General features: G+C 49.3%; 1 protein-coding gene across 2 annotated transcripts in view; it reads left to right on the top strand.

The window, feature by feature from the left end:
* Window positions 1-22,368, top strand: part of PRKCE (protein kinase C epsilon) — a 494,927-nt gene that overhangs the window by 464,456 nt on the left and 8,103 nt on the right. For both annotated transcript variants that reach the window (XM_046661900.1, XM_046661902.1), the window contains one exon: window positions 3,412-3,558. In XM_046661900.1, coding sequence (XP_046517856.1) covers window positions 3,412-3,558 — 147 coding nt within the window. The remainder of the gene's footprint in view (window positions 1-3,411; window positions 3,559-22,368) is intronic.

Genomic DNA, 22,368 nt, shown 5'->3' with positions numbered 1-22,368 from the left:
GGAGAGAGGAGAGGGTACTGTGCTCTTGTGTCCACAACAGCACCGCTGTGGCTGAAGAGCTGATCAGAAAAGGAGTGTCCCCTCAAGATCCATGGCGCCATGCTGGATTCAGACATGTGATAGAGAGACTGTCCCCACCCCTACAGATAATCCTTCACATGTGAAACCGTAATACTTGCTCAACGCAGTCGTTTGTACAACGTGAGAGGCTTGTCCTGCGGTGAGTAAGTGAAGTTATTAGCTGTCCCCCTTGGAAAGCTGTGGAAGCCAATGTGCAGGGCATCTAAGCTGACCAGTTTATGGGGAAGGGCCACCCTGCTCGGTTGAGGCAGGACCAAGGTGACAGCCCAGGAACCTTGACTTCCAGTCCTAGCTTTCGCCCATCGGAATGCCCCCAAAGTTCAATAGTTGGCAAATTGCATTTGGAAAATTTGCCCTAGGCAAGTACCCTCTCTGCCATGATTTATTCTTCGTATTCTTTCAATCAGCTCCCAATATTTACCTAATTGTATATATCTTACAAAGAAACTTTATATCACTATCATAAATGGAAAATTAGCATCACTTGCCATAACTAATTAACATAAATCATTCTATGAAAAAGTTAAAAAAGACCTAAAATCGTTTTCTAGGTGTCTGGGGGGACATTTACCATATTTTGGGAAATGGCACATCAGAATAGGTTACTCTTTTGTAGCTCTTCTTTTTCTTCTTCCTTCCTTCTGTCCCTCAGCTCGTTCCTTCACTCCCTTCCTCATCTATTTTCCTTTCTCTCTCTCCCTTCCATTTATTAATTCAGTTAATATTGAACTACTATTTATTGAGCGCTTCCGATGTTCTGGGCATTGTGCTGGATGCTAAGTAAGTATTGGTGGGTATAACAACCATTGCCCCTGCCTTGTGGAGTTTGCAATCCAGCAGGAGAAAGTGGGCAATAAATAAAAAAGACATCTAAACATAGTCACAATTGGGAGAAGAGCATGATGGAAGCAACTAGAATATGTTTACTCATCCATTATTTATTCAACAGGTGTTTACTGAGCATGTAGTATGTGCCAGACGCTATGCCAGGTGCTGGCTAAGGAAAAGCCTGTAGCACCCAAGGCAGCAAGAGCACCAGGCCAGCAGAGCTGGTGGCTGGTCCAGCCCTGAGCTCCAGCCTGGCAACCCTCCATGTGAGGCCCCCCACAGCTCCCCAGCTGGGCCCTTTCATTTAGGATGACCCGCAGCAGTGGTTCTCAGCTAGCGGCAATTTTGCCCTCCTACCCCAGGAGACATTCAGCAATGTCTGGAGATATTTTTGGTTGTCACAACTTGGAGGGGGAGGTACTACTGGCATCTAATGGGTAGAGCCCAGGGGTGCTGCTAAACATCCTACAATGCACAGGACAGCCCCTGCAACGGAGAAGCATCCAGTCCAAAATATCATTCGCACAGAGGCTGAGGAGCTTTGACCACAGAGATTCGGAAGCTGGAGGCTGTGCCTGTGTCAGCTGATTGGCGAGGGTGAAGTCTCGGAGAGAAGGCGTCTTCGCTGCAAGGAGAGCCTCTGCCTTGGGGGCGGCTTCCTGAGCTGTTAAAACCTGTGTGTTTATCCGAAGCCCTGCTGCTTCCCCTCCCAGAAGTGGGAGGACAGGAAGAGCTGAGGAAGTAAGGAGGAGCCTTCCACTCCCTTGGCCTTGGAATACTTCACTTCCTCACATTGTCACTTGATTCTAGGGCCAGGCCCGGTTTTCCATGACTCTGGCCACTGAGCTGTGTCTCTGAGGGCTGCTGCCTACATGAAGGCCATTTGCTTCAGAGAGTTATGCAGTGCAAAGCCTATGCAACAGTAGGTGGCGGTCCTGCTGCCTCCTTTCCTCACCACTGTGCCCTGAGGCCAGCCTTCAGCCTCCTATTCAGTCGTTTCAGTGTACTGAGGCATGATAGGAGCCAGGTACTGAGCTAGGTGCGGGCAAGTTAGGGCTGAGTCCTATATCAGAGAGCTCACCAAGGGAAGATGTTTAGACAAATTACAAATTTAAATAAACAAAAAACATGGGATCCCAGGTGTCCACAGAGAGGGGAATCTGGGGAGGCTTCACAGAGGAGGCAGCATGTGGACTGGTTCTTAGAGGATGCATGAGGACTGGAGAGGGGCATTACCTGAGCAGTTTTGTGTGCCCAGCTGAGGGGTGTGGACTTTATCCTGTGAGCGGTGGGAATCAGGGGTGTTTAAGCAGGGGCGGCCTCTGCTGACTTTTGGATTAGAAAGATCACGTGCTTTGGTACCATCTACCCACCCCCTTCTCTCTCTTATGTGAGGCTCTCACCCTCCAGCAGCACTCACTCCACACCCACGTACTGTGGCTTCAGTGACACCAGGCAAGAATCAGTAGGAGGCTCTCCCTGCCCGAGAAAATCTCCCTGGCTGAGGAAGCCTGAAGTTCCACCATTATAGATTTATTCCTTTGGATTATAATTTATCCTCTTAAATTCCTTTGTTTAAATACGGACTCTCAACCCTCACCCCGTGAAATGGAACACTGTCTCTAACACACATGTACATACACCCCTGCCTTTATTTTGGGAGGCTATCAGCTATTTCCACCTACCAGCGCCAGTTTTTTTCAAGGTTATATTGGTAGACACCTGCTCAATTAAATTAATATTTGCCATCAGGGCTGACTCATTTAATAGAAATAATAAGTTTGCCTGGGTGTGTGGGGTCACCAGATACCAGCCAAAAAATATAAAACACATCATCAATGTGGTTTTCACAGGCAAGCATTGGGAAGCAATAAGTCTTTCTTTTTCATGTTTTTTATCTTTTGATCTACATGGGTATTTTGTGCCAGGGATTACAAATTCAGATTTTAAAAACGTGGGAGGGCCCAGGTCCACGAAAGGAAAGAGGCGGGAGGTAGCTTTGATAATTTACCTTGACGTGAATATCTGGTCCCCTCTCTCCCCTCATGAAGGACTGTTGACCTCTCAGCGTGAGTGAGTTTATCAGACATCAGCGTCTCTCATGAGAAGATTTGAGAATCCGAGGGGAATCAGGAAGTTAGTAAGAGCCTGAGTTCCTGATCCAAATTTGGTAACTTGCTGGCTGTTTGACCTTGGCCAAGTTAATTAACTTCTCTGCCTCAACTACCTCACTTATAAAATAGAGATAATAACATTACCTCAGAGGGTTGCGTTTGGATGAAATGAGTTAATATATGTAGGGTGTTAAGAATGGTGGCTGACATCTAGTAAGTTCTATATAAGAGTTAAACAGTACCCTGAGGGTCGAAGCCCCTCCTAGTGCAGAAAACAGGCTTGCGAGGTGATGCTGAAGGTGCGGCCTTGGCTGACTTTCATCCTTCCCCCACAGCCCATCCCTGCCAGGCCTATGTCACTGATTCTGTCCTGTCCTCATCCCCGCAGTTCATGACCAAGAACCCCCACAAGCGCCTGGGCTGTGTGGCGGCACAGAACGGCGAGGACGCCATCAAGCAGCACCCGTTCTTCAAGGAGATCGACTGGGTGCTCCTGGAGCAGAAGAAGATCAAGCCGCCCTTCAAACCTCGAATTGTAAGTAGGGCTCAGAGCTCGTTCCACACAGCGGGTCGGGCCTGGGCGCCCTTGCACAGAAAGACTGGTCTGGGGTCCGTTTACAGCCAAAATGACAAGGACAGGAGGTGGCCAAGATGCTCCCTAAAAAGGAATCTCTTAGGCCCCAAGAGTGTCCTGTTGAAAATGTATAACCGATAGCTGTGACCAAGAGGATGATTTATATGGGACACAGAAGAACACTTTATCTCGATAGAGATTTATTTATTTTTTTTGATCAAAAATTACAAGTGATAACTAGTTTCCTATGTATGGTGAAAATATAAGGTTTCTTTATAAATAACCTGGTTCGTTTTTCAAATGAGTCGATTTAAAGAAAAAGATTCACCCAATAGCAGTCACGGTCATTGTGTGGCACTAGCACAGAGCGGGAATTGAGACTGAGTGACTGATGTTTGAGAAGGACTGTCCCTGAGGGGCCACCAGGGGCCAAGTCAGTAAGAGCCGGGTTCCTGAGGCAGGCCCCTTCCCGCCCGCTGCCCCTTCTGACTTCTCTCCAGCCTCAGCACACACTTCCTTCCAGGTTCTTAGGCCTGGTGTGGGGACGCCAGTCGGAGAGGGTGCAAAAAGGGGCGTGTGAAGCTCAGCGATTGGAAAAGGAATAGAACTGTCAAGTCTGGGCTTGACTCAAGGCAAAGACCATGTCCTGGCCATGACCTTCCGCTGGAAGGGGAGGGGTCGCTGTGCTCCCCTTAAAGTCAGAGAAAAAGAGTGTGCACGTGTGTGTAGAGGGACTATCTTAATTCTGTTGGCTTTTAGCCCCATGAAGCAATCATTCGGACTGAAAATTTGGGCAGCTGGCTGGCTAGCTTTCTGGGAGTGAAGGGGGTTGTGTAATAGAGGAATTTACTGAGCAGGACCCCAGCGCGGTGGGGCTGGGGTCCTGGGCAGGAAGGACCTACAATTGTCCTGTCAGCCCTCAGTCACCCCACATTCTGTCAGGTGACCCCTCCTTCCTCACTTCCAAGTACAGAAAAGAGCCTCCTGTGCTTTGTGAATCACCCGAGAGGAATTTCACGATATTCCAGGAGGTTTTCTGGGGAGTGTTTATTGATAGCACTGTGATTCTCAGAAATGTTCCATCAAGGGGAAGCTCTCAGCTGAAGGGCGTGGTCCAGGCCTCGCCAGACGCCAGATGCCAGACGGGAGCATAGCAGATTGACCGTCCCTGGACAATCACTCCTATCACCATTCTTCATTCGCTTCCTCCTTTGGTTGTCATCATTCTCACTGGCTATTACACAGCTAGCACCGGGGCGGTGCTGTGGATCCAGGCAGGGCTCACGCACAGGCTGGCCTGCCCGAAGGTCCCTACAGGTGGTCTTGAAGGAGGACTCCGATTAACTGGCCCCGATAAGGTGAGGGGAAGCTGGCAACCAGGGGCCAGGCAGGGCAGGAGGAGAAATGAAAGTCTCAGATCTGAGAATGAAATGTTAATTTAGGTTTAATCGAAGTTCATCAAACCAAAGAAAACTGGAAAGTAGAGCTAAGTCAAGAATCCAGGCCCAAGAAACAGGAACCCAGGGTGAGAAGAGGGCCTGATCCACGAGGTAGGTCTGCAAAATGTCACTTCAGTCTAGAATCCAGGTCAACAAAATGACTTACAGCTAAGCTTGCGGAGGGCTAGGGCAGGGCTGGAGCAGGGTGCAGAGTGGAGAGGACGACCAAGCCCCAGGGGACCATCAGCCAGGGCTGTGCAGGGGAGAGAGGGCCTAGGGCCGGGCAGAGGCAGGCAGAGAGTCTTTGCTGAGAGCCACACGGAGGCAGGGAATTAGGGCAGATCTTTATGATAAAAGGCACAGGAATTTTGAAAGTATGGACTCATGGAGAAGAGTCCCTCACCGGTAGAAGGGGTGGCAGAGCGTTGCTCAATTCCAGCTGAGGACGCGGTCTGAGACATCAGGAGCCTGAGGAGCGCTGGTCTCCGAAAGCCCTTCCCAAGGCCCCAACTATCTCAGGGGTTCCTCACCGGGCCTTCCACCCTCTAGTCTGAGCTCTGAGCCAAATGCAAGTGCAGACCTGGGAGGAGTGACACCCTGAGCAGTCCCTGGCCTCCCCAGAGTGAGGGGAGGGCAGGAAGAACGGGTATGAGGTTTCTGTGGGCCCGAGGGATGGGGAAGGAGCCAGACACAGAGGAAAGGGAAAGAGTGGAGATGAGTCAGGAGGCAGGCACGTCACCCAGTCCACTAGCGTGCAGGCCTCGCCTGGGCCCAGACAGGCAGGGATCCCCATAAAGCTGTCCCAGGCCAGGAGTCCAGGTGTTCCTGTGGGCAGAGATATGATGGGCCCCCAGGAACCAACAGTGAAGTACATCCCCGGGTCAGGGGGTCAGGCCCACCTGGGGGTCAGATGGGACTCCACCTCTACCTGGAGCACAAGGACCCGTGCTTCCTTTCCTGGGGCCTCTCGAGAGCCCTCCACCTGGGACCAGAGGCCAGGACTGTGCTTGCTTCCTTTGCTGAGGGGCTCGAGTTGGCTTCCAGGGCCTTACCACCCCCGGAGAGGATGGCAGAGAGAAAGGGCAGAGCCGTCCAGGAGCTCCCACCAATTTCAAAGCTGTCTTAGTCAGCCTTCCTAAAGACTGACTTCATTGTTGCCTTGGAAATCGTCTTCTGTGCACATTCCTACTCACCGCCCCCTAGACCTCCGGAGTTATCCTGGACACTGTTGGGGGTCAGGGGAGAGGGCGCTTAGTAGGTTGGTTTGAATTAAGTTTGAAGGAGAGAATTAAAACATCTGAAGGAAGGAAGGAAGGATAAAAAGGGAAATTTACACTGTGCAAGAGGGGTTTCTGGTCACACTTTGAGCCAAATAATGTTAATCTGTGCAGAGTTCTCAGCTACAGGCCTTTAAAAATGTGTTCAAGTTATTTAAATCTGATCACATTTATATTCTTGGGACTAGAGATTTCTCTCTGGAGAAATCAAAAGTGAGAAAGAAAAGAACAATTCACGTCCAGTTAGCAGGTTGGAAAGGTGTCCCAAATCTGTTCCTAAATTGAAAATTCTTTTCTGAAAAATGTGGATGGCACCACTGTGAGTCACCTGTGGGCTGGTGTGTAGCAGAAACAAATTTTAAGTTGAATTAAAGCCCACTGCAATGATGAATATACTGTATTTCTCATCTCTGAAAGCTTTGCAGGACCAATGTGAAAATACACAAGATTTTTATAAGCTGTCCCCGACATCTAACCAACTCAGGGTTAGCCCTGGGGGTGTGGGTGCCTGCGTGGCTCAGATATCAACAGTGAGGACAGCTCTGTGCTCCAAAGGCAGTGTCAGCCTTACCCACAGGCAAAATGGAGGGCCATCCACAAGAGATCATTGGAGGGACACTGGGGTCCCACAGAAGTCATCTTCTGTTCAAGGGGCAGGGAGTTCCATCACAAGACAGGGCTTAAGGTGTCACATGACTTGATGACACATCAGATGCCTTCTGGGGAGAGTTGGGAAAGAAAGGTTTTGACGGAACGAGGAAGGAAAGCTGGTTTAGATCCTGATATTAGGATGAAGTGGCCAGGATAGTGGGTTGCAAGTAGCCAGGGACAGTGTGAGGTTCTTGGATCTTAGAGACAGACTCTGAGTCAAAGGAAAGATGCTGTGGCAAGAGGAGGGACAAGTCTATGAGCAAACATCACCAGCCTTGCAATTTAGTGGTGGCCTCAAGGAGACACTGGGCATGTATTTCAGCAGACAAGGAAACCAGATGCACAGACTCCCTTAGTCTCATTGGGCTGAAGATCCCCAGGGCATTTGGTCAAGGGTCTGACGCCTGTGAGGAACTTCAGGTCTTTTCTGTCTTGGGCTAGCTCCGTTTGCTCCCTACCCATGCCCCCCTGACATCACACCAGAATGCCACCAATCCTCAGAAACCTGCTAAATAGCTACTGTCCCATTCCTCAGCTCACCCATACTGAATCTGAAGACCCTGGGGTGTCCTGCCTGTCTGATTCAGGAAGGAATTGGTTTTGTTTGGTGGTGGGTGCTGGAGGTGAGGCTGGGTGAGGTCATGTCATCCATTCTAGGGCTTAAGAAGAACCAAGGTGTAGTGGCATGTTTTCCAGAGCTCCTGACCATCCCCACTCCCACTGCACAGACAGAACTCCTCCCTGGCAGAACCTGCCAGTGGGCACAGCAAGCCTGTGCTCTGCCCAGGCTGGCTCAGCTGGAGGCTGGGGTCCCTGGATCACCCCCATCAGGGCCAAGGATACAGCGAGGGAACAGCTCCTAGGCCCGATTTCCATCCCCTCCACAGGAAGCCTCGCCCCTCTGAAGATATCACCAAGGAGATTGTCCAGATTCTCAGCTGGAATTTGGCCTCTGGTCAGGTTCCATCACATTCCTCGATTGGCTGCTGTCCCCTCCAGGCCTTTGCCTTCTTGAGATTTTTGCTAAGCTGCGATTTCTGCTCCCTGGCGCCTAAACCTGCCTGTCTAACCCCTGCGCTGACTCACTAGCTGTCATTAGTGTGACTGGGTTGCCCTGCCTTCAGGTTTATGCCCCTTTGCACTAATCCTCACCCCAGGACAGTTTTCAGCGGCCTGTTTCAATGTGGAGAGTTTCCTCTTGTTTGTCCCCAGCTATCCTGTGAATTCTCCCTCTTTTTCTTTTTCTTTTGTACTCCTCCTGTCTATCCTCTATCTACCCACATACTCAACTGATTTCACACAAGCAATATGCCATCAACACCAAACCAAAGACTTTGTGCTCAACTCCGTTTTATGGGGGTGGCTTGCTTCAGAGCAAGGGCATCCAGAGTGGATGGCAGGCACCCCAGCAGTGGGCGGGTGAGGGAATAGAAATAGCAAAGCCAGAAAGGCAAGAGCCAAAGCCTTAGATGCTGGAAAAAGTCTCCAAGCATAGCATTCATTGGTCTATTCCACTGGAGATTTGGTTCCAAGATGGTGGCATCATCTAGTTGCCAATGAAAGTAGCACATTTAGCTTTTGTGTTACTGGTGGGCTCGCCTTCCTGCAGACCATAGAGGGTAGATGTGATGTGTTTGGTGTGGTTGAAGGGCATCATCTGATCTTGCAGATCTTGGAGGTGTTTTGCTCACTCCTAGCTTCCTTCCTGCATACCCTTCCCTTCCCCCCAAAAAGCGTTAGGCTCTGAGATTATGGCTCCCAGGGCTTCAGTGCTGGAAGAGGGAAGCCAAGGGAGGAGAGAGAACTTTGCCTCCCCAGAAATCTAGCTGTCCTCAGTGAAAGCCAAAGGCGAGGAGGGAAATGCCGGCCAAGTAAACTTCTCTTTGTGTACGTGTTCTCTCTTTTCAAGTTTGCTTCAGTGTGAATGTCCCTCTTTAAGGTAAGGCCTCCAGAGTGGGGAGTCTCTCCAGGTAGGTGAGCCCTCAGACCTGGTGACATGGAGGCCCCTTTCAACCTCATGATTCGTTTCCATCCAGCCATCCACACTGCATGGCGGGACCCCTAAGGGAGGCCTTTCCTGCATGCTCCTGCATGACTGGGCTGTGCTGAGAGAAAACTGGGAAGTGGGCTTGAGACCTCACACCCTCACCAACCAGCAGCCTGAGGAGGAGCCCTGCTGAACAGGCAGCCCCTTCCCCTAAAGCCAGCCCACCTGCTCAGGACTGCCTGATGGCGTGGATCATGAAGACAGAGCCCGAGGGGCCACTAGAGGCTGTCCTCCACCTGGCAGAGCAGGGACGGGGCCCAGCTGGTTCCTGCAGCTGCTGTCCACGCCGTAGTGAGAGCCTTTAGCTTCCAAGAGGCTGTAAGTTCCCTCAAAGAGCCAGGACTCTGACGCAGGGCTGGAGGGTGTAGGAGAAGTCAGGAGTCTGTTTTTGGTAGTTGGCCCAGGTGGTGGCATAGTACAGTGGACAAGGTACTGGCTTTGACCTCAGAAAGATTTGGCTCAGAATAAAATTGCTGTCACAGTAGGGCCATGTAAACCTGGGAATTCACTCCAACCCCGGACCTCTGGCCTCCTTGAGCCCTGACCTCCTTATCTGTAAAATGGGCATGAGAATACTTCCTCACAGAATTATAATAGGATTAGACACAGACCTAAGATGCTTTGCATACTGTAGACTCTCGGTAAATGTTGGTTCCTCTCTCTCCATTCACTGTGCCCGCTCAGCCTGTTAAAGCCACTCTTCCTCTCCATGCCAAGACTCCAAGAATCAAGAGTTAAGGATTGTAGGAGGTCATGTGATGTTTGGAGGCTGGGCTTTGGAAACAGATGGAACCAGGTTCCTACTTGGGCTGTAGGGTATTGGGAGAGTCATTTCATCTCTCTGAGTCTCAGTCTGCCGGTCCATCGAATGGGGATAGTAATATCTACCACACTGAACTGCTGTGAGGAGTGAAAAACCTAATTATGTGAACAGATTAGGACAGTCCTTGATGTACAGTGAGTGCAGGGGTGGTGCTGATGCTGATAGTGATGGAGACAGGTGGGGTCTAAGCTGAGGGAGGCTGGCCTGGACTATATTCCCATTCCAATGGACTGCAGGAGCCAGGAGTTCAGATGAGGGATGACACCATGCAGTCAGAGGAGCATCCATTACAGAGCAGAAGGGCCTCTGCAGACTGGCAGAGCACACAATTTAGACTCTGCCGGAGAGCCTGCTGGGGCTTAGTTCGGGCACAGCCCCTGGTCTGAGCTGAGGGAGTACTAGAGGGATGTGCTGCAGGAGAGTGACTCACCCTAGATGCCAACATTTTCCAGCCCTTTGCCCCTTGGGGTAGCACCCCAATTTCCCACAGTATCTGCCCCTCCCCCCCCTTTTATGCTGCGAACTTGCTCACCACCTTTACTTGTCCTGCTTACCTTCTCAGCACTGTGTGTGTGGCTCTTGGTGCCCAGCCCTGAAGTGGTAGCAGTCCTTGACAAGACCCCACGCTAGTATGGCAGGTTCCCAAGTATTTCTAAGCTAAACGGGCTCAGTGGGGCATCTTTGACTCTGCACAAGACATTTCTCCATCTGAGAATTCTTCTTTCAGGGACGTTCCTGTGGCCTGGGCGGAGGACCGACCTGCAGGGCACATTGGTCCTCCCACCCCAACTCCGCCATACCCAGGGAAAGCCCTGGGCTGGGCTGGGCATTTTCTAGAAGCTCTGAAGTTTTCACTCACAACTTGATAGCTGTTATGTTGGGATTTGCCTTCATCAGACTAGCGTGTATTGAATTTAGTCTCCTCTCTGCCCCACTAGCACTTAAGCTAACACATACAGCCTGCCTGGGAGCATGGGGTGTAGTGGGCTGGGCCTGAGTGAAGGAGGGAAGAGCAGAAACAATCAGGGAAGGAGAGCCAGGAAGGGTTAGGCAGCAAGAACTACCTGGGAAAAGGCCTGGAATGGAAAGGCCTGGAGAAGGGAAAGGCAGGATTCAGATCAGCTCTGTCCAACAGGTATTTATTGTGCATGTACTTGGTTCTCTCAGCGAGGCCCTGGAGGGGAAGGCTGACACAAGGAAGAAGAGAATCCCCTCCTGTCACAGTAATGCCACCACCGTGAGGAGTTTGCATGGCAGGAGGAGACCCTGAAATATGAAGGGATACTAGGCAATAGGGTAAAATCTAGGACTTGACTTTGGGAGGGGAGTCTGGAGGTTTCTCGAGGTTAGAGGACAGAGGGGAAGAGGCTGCATGAAGAAGAGGGGCTCCCCAGACAGGCCGGGAGCAGGGCCTCTGTGGGTCACAGGAGCCACTTCCCACCCGCGCTCTGGTGGAAGATCCTGTCCAGGCGCGGCCACGTTGCTGGCTGGCCAATGCCCGCTTGCCCATCTCTGCAGAGAAGGCTAACGGGTGATCTGGCAGCCAGGAGTGGAGGGGCAGTGGTCAGAGACTGGTTAATTTGCATCAAAGTAAAAACAGGAAGAACCTCAAACCTTCCCCATGGAGGGGCTCAGTCCTCCAGCTTTCAAGCCAGCATTTGCTCTTTGAAGGGTGCAGGCACCAAGGGACGTTTTGCAAGCTGATAGGGTTCCCTCTGCCCACACCAGCCTCCAAGACCAGGACCTTGACTCTCCAGGGGCACTGCTGTCAAGGAGAAAGAAGCTCTTGGAAACCCAGTTTTGAATCTGAGGGGATTGGTGCCCTGTTTTTTCCCCGTTGTTTGTGCTGAGGTATGGGATTGTAACAGAACTGGATTTGGTCTAAACTTGACACTCCAACATTATTCTAGAATTCTGGGATTTAACAAACACACATGAGGTTTGTGAAGGTTTGTTAAGGTTCCAAATCAACCTCAGCCTGTTCAAAGTGACAAGGCCCAGCCCACGAGCGTGCCACCCACTGTCCCTCCATGTTATTCTGCCTACTCCTTTCTGAGACCTACTCCACCTCAAAAGGGGTTTCTGGGGAGCACAGAGCGTGGATGTCATGGAGGATTTCAGGTGTGTGACCCCAGCTAGGTGTAGAAGAGGGTCGAGAATGGCTGGGACAGTGAAATTTGATACTTGCCTTAAGTAGGGAGATGAGAAGATAAGCCAGACTGGGGCTTATCAACTGAGATGACTCAGAAAACAAACCAGACCTTGAAGTGGGGCTTCAGCCAGACGCCTTCCTCCTCCTCCTGGCATCTCAGCTAGTATTGGGAAAGAACAGGATTTGTGGTCTTCCTGGGGAGGCATGGCAGATTCAGGCTACAGGTACCCAGGTACCTGGGATGTGGGTGTTCCACCAAATGATTCAGAAGACAGTCACCCCAAAACATGGGATTCCAGAATTTAGCCCCCAGCCTGCATCACAGGCAGTGAGCTAAGAGGAAAACACTGCACAGAGCTGGGTGCCATCCCTGCTGTTAGTCTCTGTGAGACCCTGAGCAAGTCACTGACTCTCTCTACTCCCTTCCTGTAAAAGGAGGGACTTATGTAATCCCTAAGATTTCTTCCAGTCCAGCCACTCCGTGTCAACATGCTTCACGAGGGCAGGGGTTTGTGGGGTTTTTGAATCTAACTTATTGTAATAAAATTTACATAGAAGAAAATGTACCTGTTTAAAGTGTTCATTTGTTGCATTTTAACAAATGGGTACTCCCATGTAACCACCAGCACAGTAAATACATAGAACATCTCTGTCCGCTAAACCGGTCCCAGGTGTTGCCCCAGGCAATGCCTGCTCTGCTTTCTGTCACTGGAGAGAGGGCTTGTCTTTCATAGGGTTTCATATATAGGGAGCTGTGAAGAATGGACTCTTTGTGTCTGGCTTCTTTCACTCAGCATCGTGTGTTTGAGATTTGGGAATTGTATTTTTAACTTTTTATAATGGAAAGTTTCAAACATATATAAGAGAGAATCCCCACGTGTCTATCACCCAACATCAACAATTAGCAACCTCTGGTTCATCTGTGAAGGGAGGGATTTTTCTCTCTTTTGCTCACAGCTGCACCCTCAGCAACAATTCCTGGCGCATAATAGTTCTTCAGTATATATTTGAGGAATGAATGAATGAATTCTGTAGATCTACAATGTTTTTCCGGAGAATGTTTCTCTCTTATCTCCATCTCTAAATGCTCTTCTCACCTTTTATGGCTCAAAATCTGTTCCAGTATATGCCTGGGAATTTGAGGTGGTAAGATCCTGCATTAGGAAACCTGAAATCGTTGAATGGTAAGGGAAGGTGGGTGACCTCATCTGGACTTGAGAGGCACATTTTGGAGCGTTTACAGTTCCCGTTTCAAAGCCAGCAGGCTGAGCAATAACAATACTCAGCCAAGAGAACTGATCTCTATCTAGAACATTTTTATAAATAAGGGGGAACATGTTGGTGAGGGGAGGAACAGGGCTTTGGCCAGGACCAGATTAGCAAGTTTCTTCTTTGGGTGCCAGAAGTATCCCTGGAATAGCTAAACCCCAACAGCTGTCGACAATGACACTGCCTTGAAAAGTAAATGATACATGAAAAAGGGCCCCACGATTAGAAGCAGAGTGGGGCCACGTTTGCCACTAGGCACCTGCCCACTTTCAGCTGGAGAGCAGGCTCCCAGTGCTTGCCGGGCTCAGGTCCTGCCGCTGCACGTCCTGCTGTGGGGGGCAGCTCGCTGCAGAGCCTGGCCGAGGGAGCCCAGGCCTCCGGCAAGCCATGGCAGGCAGGCCAGGGCGCTGTTTCCTCCTCAGGCTTTTTATTCCTGGATGTCTGCACAGCATTTTCTACGTCTTTTCAGTCCCAGTCCCTTTACACTGTTCCGGGGTCTACCCAGCAGTGGGCGGTAAAATCAACTTAGTGGGTCAGGTGCAGAAAAAAATGTTTATGAAGGATAGGATAGGATAGGAGGGGTAGGGTAGAGCAGAGTGGGATATTAGACTAGAACACAGAATGCATCACATGTGGTGAAGTACGGCTTGCTGAATCTTTTCATGGGGTGGTAGAATGAGATGCTGTGCACTCAGTCATATATAAAGTGTATTTTTGGGGGCCTGCCCTGTGGCCGAGTGGTTAAGTTTGCGCACTCCACTGCGGCAGCCCAGGATTCGGATCCTGGGTGCGGACATGGCACCGCTTGTCAGGCCACGTTGAGGCGGCGTCCCACATCCCACAACTAGAAGGACGTGCAACTAAGATGTACAACTGTGTACAGAGGGGTTTGGGAAGATAAAGCAGAAAAAGAAAAAAAAGATTGGCAACAGTTGTTAGCCCAGGTGCCAATCTTTAAAAAAAAAATGTATTTTTTACTGTTGGTCATAATAAAAAATTTCCAAGGCTATGCCCCTCTTCACCCTGATGTCTGAGAAATGATCCCAAAAGGCATAGTGGGGATGGTGGCCTCTGCACTGCAAGGGGTACAGGGCAGAATGCAGGTTTTTGTCTGTTTGTTAATACAGCAACAACACTCATGGCGGGAACCATTGACCTGGGGCCTGTGCTGGGCTCATTGCTTCAGCCCTTTGCACACATGACCGCATTGACGCCTCTCAGTGGGAGGCAGGACGGCACACGCCTGGGACACAGGCCCGGGGGCAGAACAAGCTGAACTGAGTCCTGGCTCCACCTCTTGCTGGCACGCCTTGGGCAAGCTATTGCTTCCCCTCTGCAGTGGGGTTGCAGGCGCTCGCCTCCTCACCTCGCTGTGGAGTGAGTGTGAGGTTAACAAGTCCGACCTGAAGTCCTGAGGGCAGTGCCTGGCACCTGGAAAGGTCTCTGTCCACGAGCTTTCTTGTGTTTTCCACATGAAGAAACTGAGGCTGTGCCAAACACTGTGTTGGTGCTAGAAATACAAGACAGAGACCCAAGTGGAGCTTCTGGCCTAGTGGAGAAGACAGTTCCCCAATAAGTCATTATTTAGCCCCAGTTACGAGACGTGACAGGAAAGAGGGGCTTGGGGCGATGGAGGTGTATGAGGGGCCCTGCCAGGTTTGGGGATGGTTCCTCAGGAAGGGTATTCCTTTCCCACATAGCAGTGCCAGACCCTCATCTTTAATGGCAGAGGGGAGGCCTTGTGGCCTCAGGAACGGTTTCAGAGCTCCTTTGCAGCATTTGAGAGGGTCAGATACTCTCATCTCTAGTCTTGGAGGATGACGGGTCCACCTGCGTGAGAGAAGCTATTGCTCTCTGCCGTCCTCTGGGGACTTAATTACCTGGGAGCTGGCGAGGCCCTGGCTGAGAGCTGGGCACTGCTGGTGACGGAAGATGCGGCAGGCCCCACTCACCCGGAGATGCTGCCTGGCCCTCGGGAAAGCCAAGATTCATGGGGCATTTAGAGACACCTCTAGGCTGTTTATAAATTCCAAACTGGATATCATCTAGGGACACTGTGCTCTGTATGACGATGAGGACTTGCCCACAATCACATGGCCCAAAGTGACTCTTGGCTGGAATGCATGCTTTATGCTTTTGTTACCAAATTTTAGAGTCAAATAGTCACCGCCCAAGGTGTGCATGTGTGAGGCCCCGGGCGGGCGAGGAAGGGTGGCGCGCCCGGAGGATTTGAGGAAACGGTGTAAGTGCCACAGATCAGAACTGCCCAGAAATGCCTCCTTCCCTAAAAGGAATGACAACATGCTGTGTCTGTGGAGCTAAAGCTCTGAGACAGATGGCTTCACCCGGTCTTAAAGACCCTTCTGGAAAGAGCCTTAGATACACAGTCTGCATCCGGGGGACTTTTCCCAACCCTTTTTATAGAAGACACTTCAGCTTTCTGCCCAGCACCAAACAGGCCAAAGGGAAAGCCCAGTGCTGGGGACCCCCACGGTCCGAGGGTCTTGGGGACATTTCAGGTCCTGAGAATGCTTCTCAGGGCTTTCTCTTCTATGTGGATTCCTCAGAGAGAGTTACTGCACCACTGGGAAATCCAGGCTTTGCGTGAGGGGAAACTTAAATCTGTGGTTCTTAACTTAGCAGAGAAGCCATCACCTCTTGGAGGCTCTGATTCAGGGAACCCTCTCCAGGAAAATCCACAGGTGTGCATACACATGCCGTGCTGTACTACATATTATGAGGTTTGTGGAAGCCTCGATGCCCCTCCTCTAGTGCAGGGTTAGCAAACTCTGGCCCTCTGGCCACATCCAGCCCACTGCCCCTTTTTGTGCAGCCCTCGAACTAAGAATGGTTTTTACGTTTTTCTTAAAAGGCTGAAGGAGAGGGTTTCATGAGCCATGAACGGTGCAGGAAGTTCGAATGTCAGCGTCTATCAATAAAGTTTGCCTGCAACACAGCCTTGCTCATTCATGTCCTTCTTGTCCATGGCTGCTTTGTGCCATGACGGCAGAGCGGAGAGGTTGGAACAGAGACTCCTGACCCACGAAGCATAAAATGTGTACTATCTGGCCCTTCACAGAACAATGTGCCACCCTTGCTCTAGCAGCGGGAACCCGGGTCACAAGGGCTTGCTTCAAATACTTTACTTTTTCTTAAAATGATTGAGCCACAGAATTTAGAGATAGAAACACCTTGAAAAACAAACACTTTGAAAATCTCCTTGAAAATTTCCCCAATTTACCAAGGGCACATGAGGACCATGTTCCCTGCTTCTGAGGGAGCAGGGACTACCAGGGAGTTATGTCTTGGGCCCTCCTTTCCTCCTAGAGGTTTCTAAACTGGCACTGCCTTCTGACCTTCCTAACCTTCTGGTAGTTGTCCTGTAGTTTTGTTTAAAAAGCATCATGACAAGTTTTCAAAGTTTCGTAACACCTTCTTTAGAATGGGGATACCCGCCCTCCCCTATAACGGAGATCCCAGAGGGCTCAGTCTGTAGACCCCAGCCAATTCATAGGCAAATTACAGCTGGCTGAACTCCTTTGAACGCTGAAATATTTGCTGGGTGTGGAGGAGGAGGTGGGTATTAGCTAATAAGAGTTTCCAAAGTAACTCTTCAAATGGAATTTGTAAAAATATATGAGTTTTTATAGTCCAGCAAACAATAGTAAGGGGACAAGGAGAGAGGAGAAAGTTGAATTCCGTCAAATAACTGATTGGACAGAATTCACCTGTGGTTATTTGTTTAGAATGCCTGGTAGTCTGAGGGACTTGGTCCATTTTTAAAAATATGGTCATGTATGCAGACTGCCTCAGGACTGAGCAGCTTTCCCTCAGAAGTTGTTTAGACAGGAGGGGGTGGTCTGGATTATAGGGGAGGAGGCATTCAAGGCCACCACCTGAGGCCTGGGTGGCCCCTCATCTCTGGATACCAGTGACAGAGGCCCCCATGCTGCCATGACCCTCTCCTTTAGACCAGGGAATGGCCGGGACCCAAGTGGCTTCCCATTTTTAAATGCCATAACGCTAATCATTTGTGCTTAAAAAGCAAATGGGTCTTGACTTTCTTCTCCCCTAACAGATGGAGGCAACTTTACTAAATAGAGGAGAGGTCACAAACTGGAGGATTGTGCAACCCATTCAGCCAGGCTCCCATTTAAAAAAAAAAAATACTGAATTAGTTGGCAACATTTAAAAATTAGGAGATTTAACATGAAAATGTACCTGGAGCATTTCTTGGGAATTCAAACGACCTGGGATCCCCGGGGTCGGGAAGAGAACATCAGCAGGTGAGGCACGAGCTGCCTACCTTACCCCCGTCTCTGCAGCTCCCTGTGGCCTCCAGTCCCCTGCACCTTTTCACTGTGTACCCTCGCACACCCTGCACACTCGAGAGAACAGCAGACGTGACGTCACAGCCGGCAGAGCTAAGAGTAAAATTCTTCTTCTTTCTTTCTTCCTTTTTGTTTTTCCTATCTTGCTTTATTCCAGAAAGTTTAAAGATGGCCCACCAGGATGTATAAAGTACATACTATAAATGTAATGTCAGTGGAAATGAAGAAAGGAAACAAGTGTAGGAAGGCAAAAAAGAATCTAGAAGATTCTTTTGGCGGGTGACACATTTGGCTCTTAGCTTTTGAGTGAAGACGGGCTGGTTGTAGATTTGGCGTGCGTGGGAGCTGAAAGCATGCGGGTTCCCCAGTGAGACGATGATGATCGTGTGAACCAAGGTCAAGGACAAATTTCACCCAGGGATCATCTGAAAGACAGTGCTGTTTGTTCTAACCATACAGTTGTGATAAATATTGATGGAGAAGCAATGCTAATAATTCACATTGACTCTCTGCCGTGTGCCGTTCTTACCCTTTACATATATTATTTCATTTAATCCTTATAACAAATAGATGGGGAGGACTCCTAGTATCCCCACTTTATGGATGAGGAAACTGAGGCACAGAGACACTATATAATTTGCCCAAGGCCACGGAGTTTGGGAGAACCAGGAATGGAATCCAGGCAGTCTGGCTGCACAGCACGCATGCTAAACCACTAAGCCACACTGCCTCTCAGAGGGCTCTTGGATGTCCCAATTTTATAAAGACCAATATAAAATAAGTACAGAAGGGCATGAAACTGAGAAGGGATGCCAATACAGGGTGTGAACTTGAGAGGAAGCTAAATCCAGAACGTTAGGCCCCTAAATAGGCCTTAAGGCAACAAAAAAGCCTTTTGAAACCACTAAGACACAGAAGGAAGAAAGAAATCCACTACTCCTTTGCAAGAGGGACTCCACCAGGCTGCACATCAGAATCACTCCTGGAGCCTGAAAAAATAAGAGGCCCGGGCCCCACCCCTGGAGATCCCAGTTCATGGGGGGGTGGGGGGTGAGGCCCAGGTGTCCACATAGCTGCGTGTTTGCCTTTGATGCACAGGCAGGATGGAGAACCACTGTGCCAAATGATGACCCAAAGCAAGGCTATTTTTTTTTAAGATTTTTTATTTTATTCAGTTAATTAACTTATTTTTAGGAAGATTAGCCCTGAGCTAACATCTGCCGCCAATCCTCCCCTTTTTGCTGAGGAAGACTGGCCCTGAGCTAACATCTATGCCCATCTTCCTCTACTTTATATATGGGACACCTGCCACAGCATGGCTTGACAAGCAGTGCATAGGTGCGCACCCGGGATCTGAGCTGGCGATCCCCGGGCCACTGATGCAGTATGCGAACCTAACCTCTGTGCCACCAGGCCGGCCCCAAGGCTGTTGTTTTGCCTCTAACTTTTCCCCAAAGAGAAATATCTTCAAAGTACAGAGATTAGGGCAAAAACCACTGAAAGAAGTGAAACCAGAGAGGCAAATTAATGAATTACATTTAATCAAGCTCACCCGGGAGCTATCACGCTCCTGTGCCCAGGACAGATCCCAGAGCAATTACACTGAATCTCTGGGGTGGGACCAGCATCACTCCTATTTAAAGTTCCCTGTTGATTCCAGTGTGAAGCCACTGTTCCAGGCCCAGGTGAATTACATCTCAGGTTCATGAAGAATCTGCCTTGCCCACTATGTGGTCATTTGGATTTGATGGACTAGAACAGTGATGCCAAATGCTGGGAGATGGGCAAACAGTCTCCAAGTATTTGAGAATAGGGGAAATGAAGATTTGGCATACTTTGTGAGATGGGTGTTAATAAAGCAAGTTTCTAGACGTTTTTGTGGGAAGATAGTTTGTGGACACAAGAGGAAAATGGTAATGACTTGGAGCCAATTAACTTCATTTCTAGACCAATAGACCAGAGAAACGCTACAAGCATCTGTGTCTTTATTCCAGCGAAGCAACTGAAAGACTCTGATATCATCTTCCTGAATAAGATGAAAAAAGTGATGACGGCTGGTTGATTCACAATGGCTTTAACAACCGCGCCCCCAAAGTGTGCTGGTGGGACCGGGTATCCGCTTTGCAAGAGGGCTCTTTGCAGATGCCGGGTCACAGGGCTCTGGTACTACCCTGCTTTACTCCATATCTTTATACATGTCTTATTAGAGAGATGGGAGATCTGCCAATCAAAGTTTAGGATGACAAGTAGCTGAAGGATATAGAAAATAAGATGGATGACAGAATTAACATGACATTCCCATAGTCCTTTAGAGTTTACAGGAGCTTTACTTGTATGCTCTCATATAACCCTCCACAAACTAGATATATGCATTATTGCCGCTTTGTAGGTAAATAAACTGAGATTCAGGGGGGTAAATTACAGAATCACTATTTATGGTGATCTTGACAGGCTAGAAATATGTGCCAAAATAAGAAGAAACCAGGTCAAATGTAAAGGATTACATTTGGATTCGAAAAATCAATTTCAGGAAACAAGGTTGGGGTTGGGGTTTGTATTGGTTTTCTGGGGCTACCAGAACAAAGCACCCCAAACTAGATGGCTTAGAACATCCAAGATTTATTGTCTCACAGATCTGGAGACTAGAAGTCTTTGATCAAGATGTCAGCAGGGCCATGCTCCCTCTGGAACCTGTAGGGGAAGAAGCCTCCCTTGCCTTTTACAGCTTCAGGTAGCCCCAGACATTCCTTGCCTGTGGCAGCTCGACTCCATTCTTCCCATGGTGTTCTCCCTGCGCATCTGCATGCGGCCTTTCTTCTGCGTGTCTCCAAGACCTTATTTCCAAATAAGGTCACATTCTGAGGTCCTGGGCGTTAGAATTTCAACATATCTTTTTTAGGAGACACAATTTAACCCATAACAGGGTTAAATTGGAGTGATAAAACTAAGAGCATCTATGTTTCATTACAGCTACTTAAGAAATGATAAAACCTCGATACTGTCTTAGAGACTGGTTTCATCTAAGAGTTCCCACCAAGTAGAGGGTCATGCCAAACCTGCACTTGGCATTGCTCAGACCACACAGTCAGGAATCAAGCAGTCAGCTCCGGCAACTACATTCTGAGAAAGAGATGGATAAAAAAAAATGGTAGGGAACCATGGTAGCAAGATAGGTTCCATGGGCAGCCCAGTGCCAGACAAACTCTGTACATTTTGCCCTGTTTTCTATAAAGAAAATCGAAAAGTATGACCAAGTCTTGGTTAACAAAATTTAAAAGAGGGAAAAGGGATGGAAGAATATGTTCAGAGAGATTTCCAGGTAAATGGTAGTTAACTTGAAATTGTTCCAACCTTCATTTTTTCAGGCAAGACAATATACAGTTATACATTCCGTATTTCATTTAACTTCACATGTCAGCATGTGTGTATAAACATACGCACATATACTCTCTTAATTAGAATGTTTGGGTGTAATGAGTATATGTATGTATGTCAAGATCTGATGTTGAGCAAGCATTCTAACTATTTAAATTCTTGCTTTTTCTTTTAGAATATTTAAAAGAGGAAAGTAGAGCTTAGATAAGAATACTGACATTTCAAAGCTAGGAGGAATTTTGGGTTTGACTAGTACAGTGAGTGAAATTATTTTGAGCAAGTGAGTATTGTGTCTGCTGTGTGCCCTACTTTGCATTAGGTGTCTTGTGGGATATGAGAGGAGAATGTTACACACGCAAAATATTAGAAGAAGGGACACAACGCGTGATCCAGGAAGTGCCACGGGGCTGGGAGGAGCGCGAGACGGGGTGCAGCTGGTGTCAGGGAAGACTTCAGAGGGTGTGGGAACCTGACGGGCCTGGAGGAAAGCTGGCGTTTTGGAGACTATGTGGAGACAGCATGTCTCTCCAGGTCTGGTTGCATGCATGGGGCAGGGGACCCCTGGCTTGCAGTCACTCTGCTACCTGTGCCCTTGCTGTCACACCAGGCAGAGGGGAAGAGGTGGGCAGGGGGGACCAGCAAGGTGGCCACATGAAAGCCAGCCCCGGGCCCTAGCCTGAGAGGTCAGGGAGTTTTCTCGGCACTTTAGAACAAAGTTGTCTGTTAATCTCCTTGTAAGCAGATGAAGACAGAAGCAGAAATCGCTGGCTCCTCTGAAAGCTTGTGTTTATGACTTCAGTACAGTGAGGGCTCTGAAAGAATTGTGCCAGCCAGACAGGAAGCAAGTGTTTGGGCCGCCTGCCCGTGTCGGTGCTGGGGTCCAAACACTACCACAGCCGGCTGAGCCCCCAGCCCTCAGTGGCCTCAGAGTGGTTTATAAGACAGGCCCAGTGGCTTTGCTTCTCAGAAGGATCTGGAGTGACCTGTAACACTGTTTCCATAAGTTTTATCCCCTTCCCCCACTACAGACGCCAGAAATGTGCCCTTCCCTCAAGGTCAGCCCCACCTCTCCAATACAAGACCTTATTTCTGAAGGCATGCCAAAGGGATGGGAATGTCATTTTCCCCTAACACCAACCACAAGGGTCAGAGACAGACCCACCAAGTCCCTAAACTCCCTTAGCCCATTTGTCTGGATGGAATTTTCCTAAACCCTGGTGGAATCTGTTTCTATCAACAGTCAGGGAACCCTAGTCCCCCAAGGTGACTGCTGCTGGCCATTCACCAGGCGTAAGCCTGCCTGTTTCTCAGGGCCTTGCAGGGTAGCAATGGTCTGGGCTGCCCTACTCTAGGCCCTTCGTAAGTCAGACCTCAGCCCCCTCCCCATTCTGCCTTCTTTTCCCCAAA

This window comes from Equus quagga, chromosome 5 (assembly GCF_021613505.1).
Source record: "Equus quagga isolate Etosha38 chromosome 5, UCLA_HA_Equagga_1.0, whole genome shotgun sequence".
Classification (NCBI taxonomy): Eukaryota; Metazoa; Chordata; class Mammalia; order Perissodactyla; family Equidae; genus Equus; species Equus quagga.
Note: the sequence above shows the minus strand (reverse complement) of the source record. Positions and strands in the feature narration are given on the sequence as shown.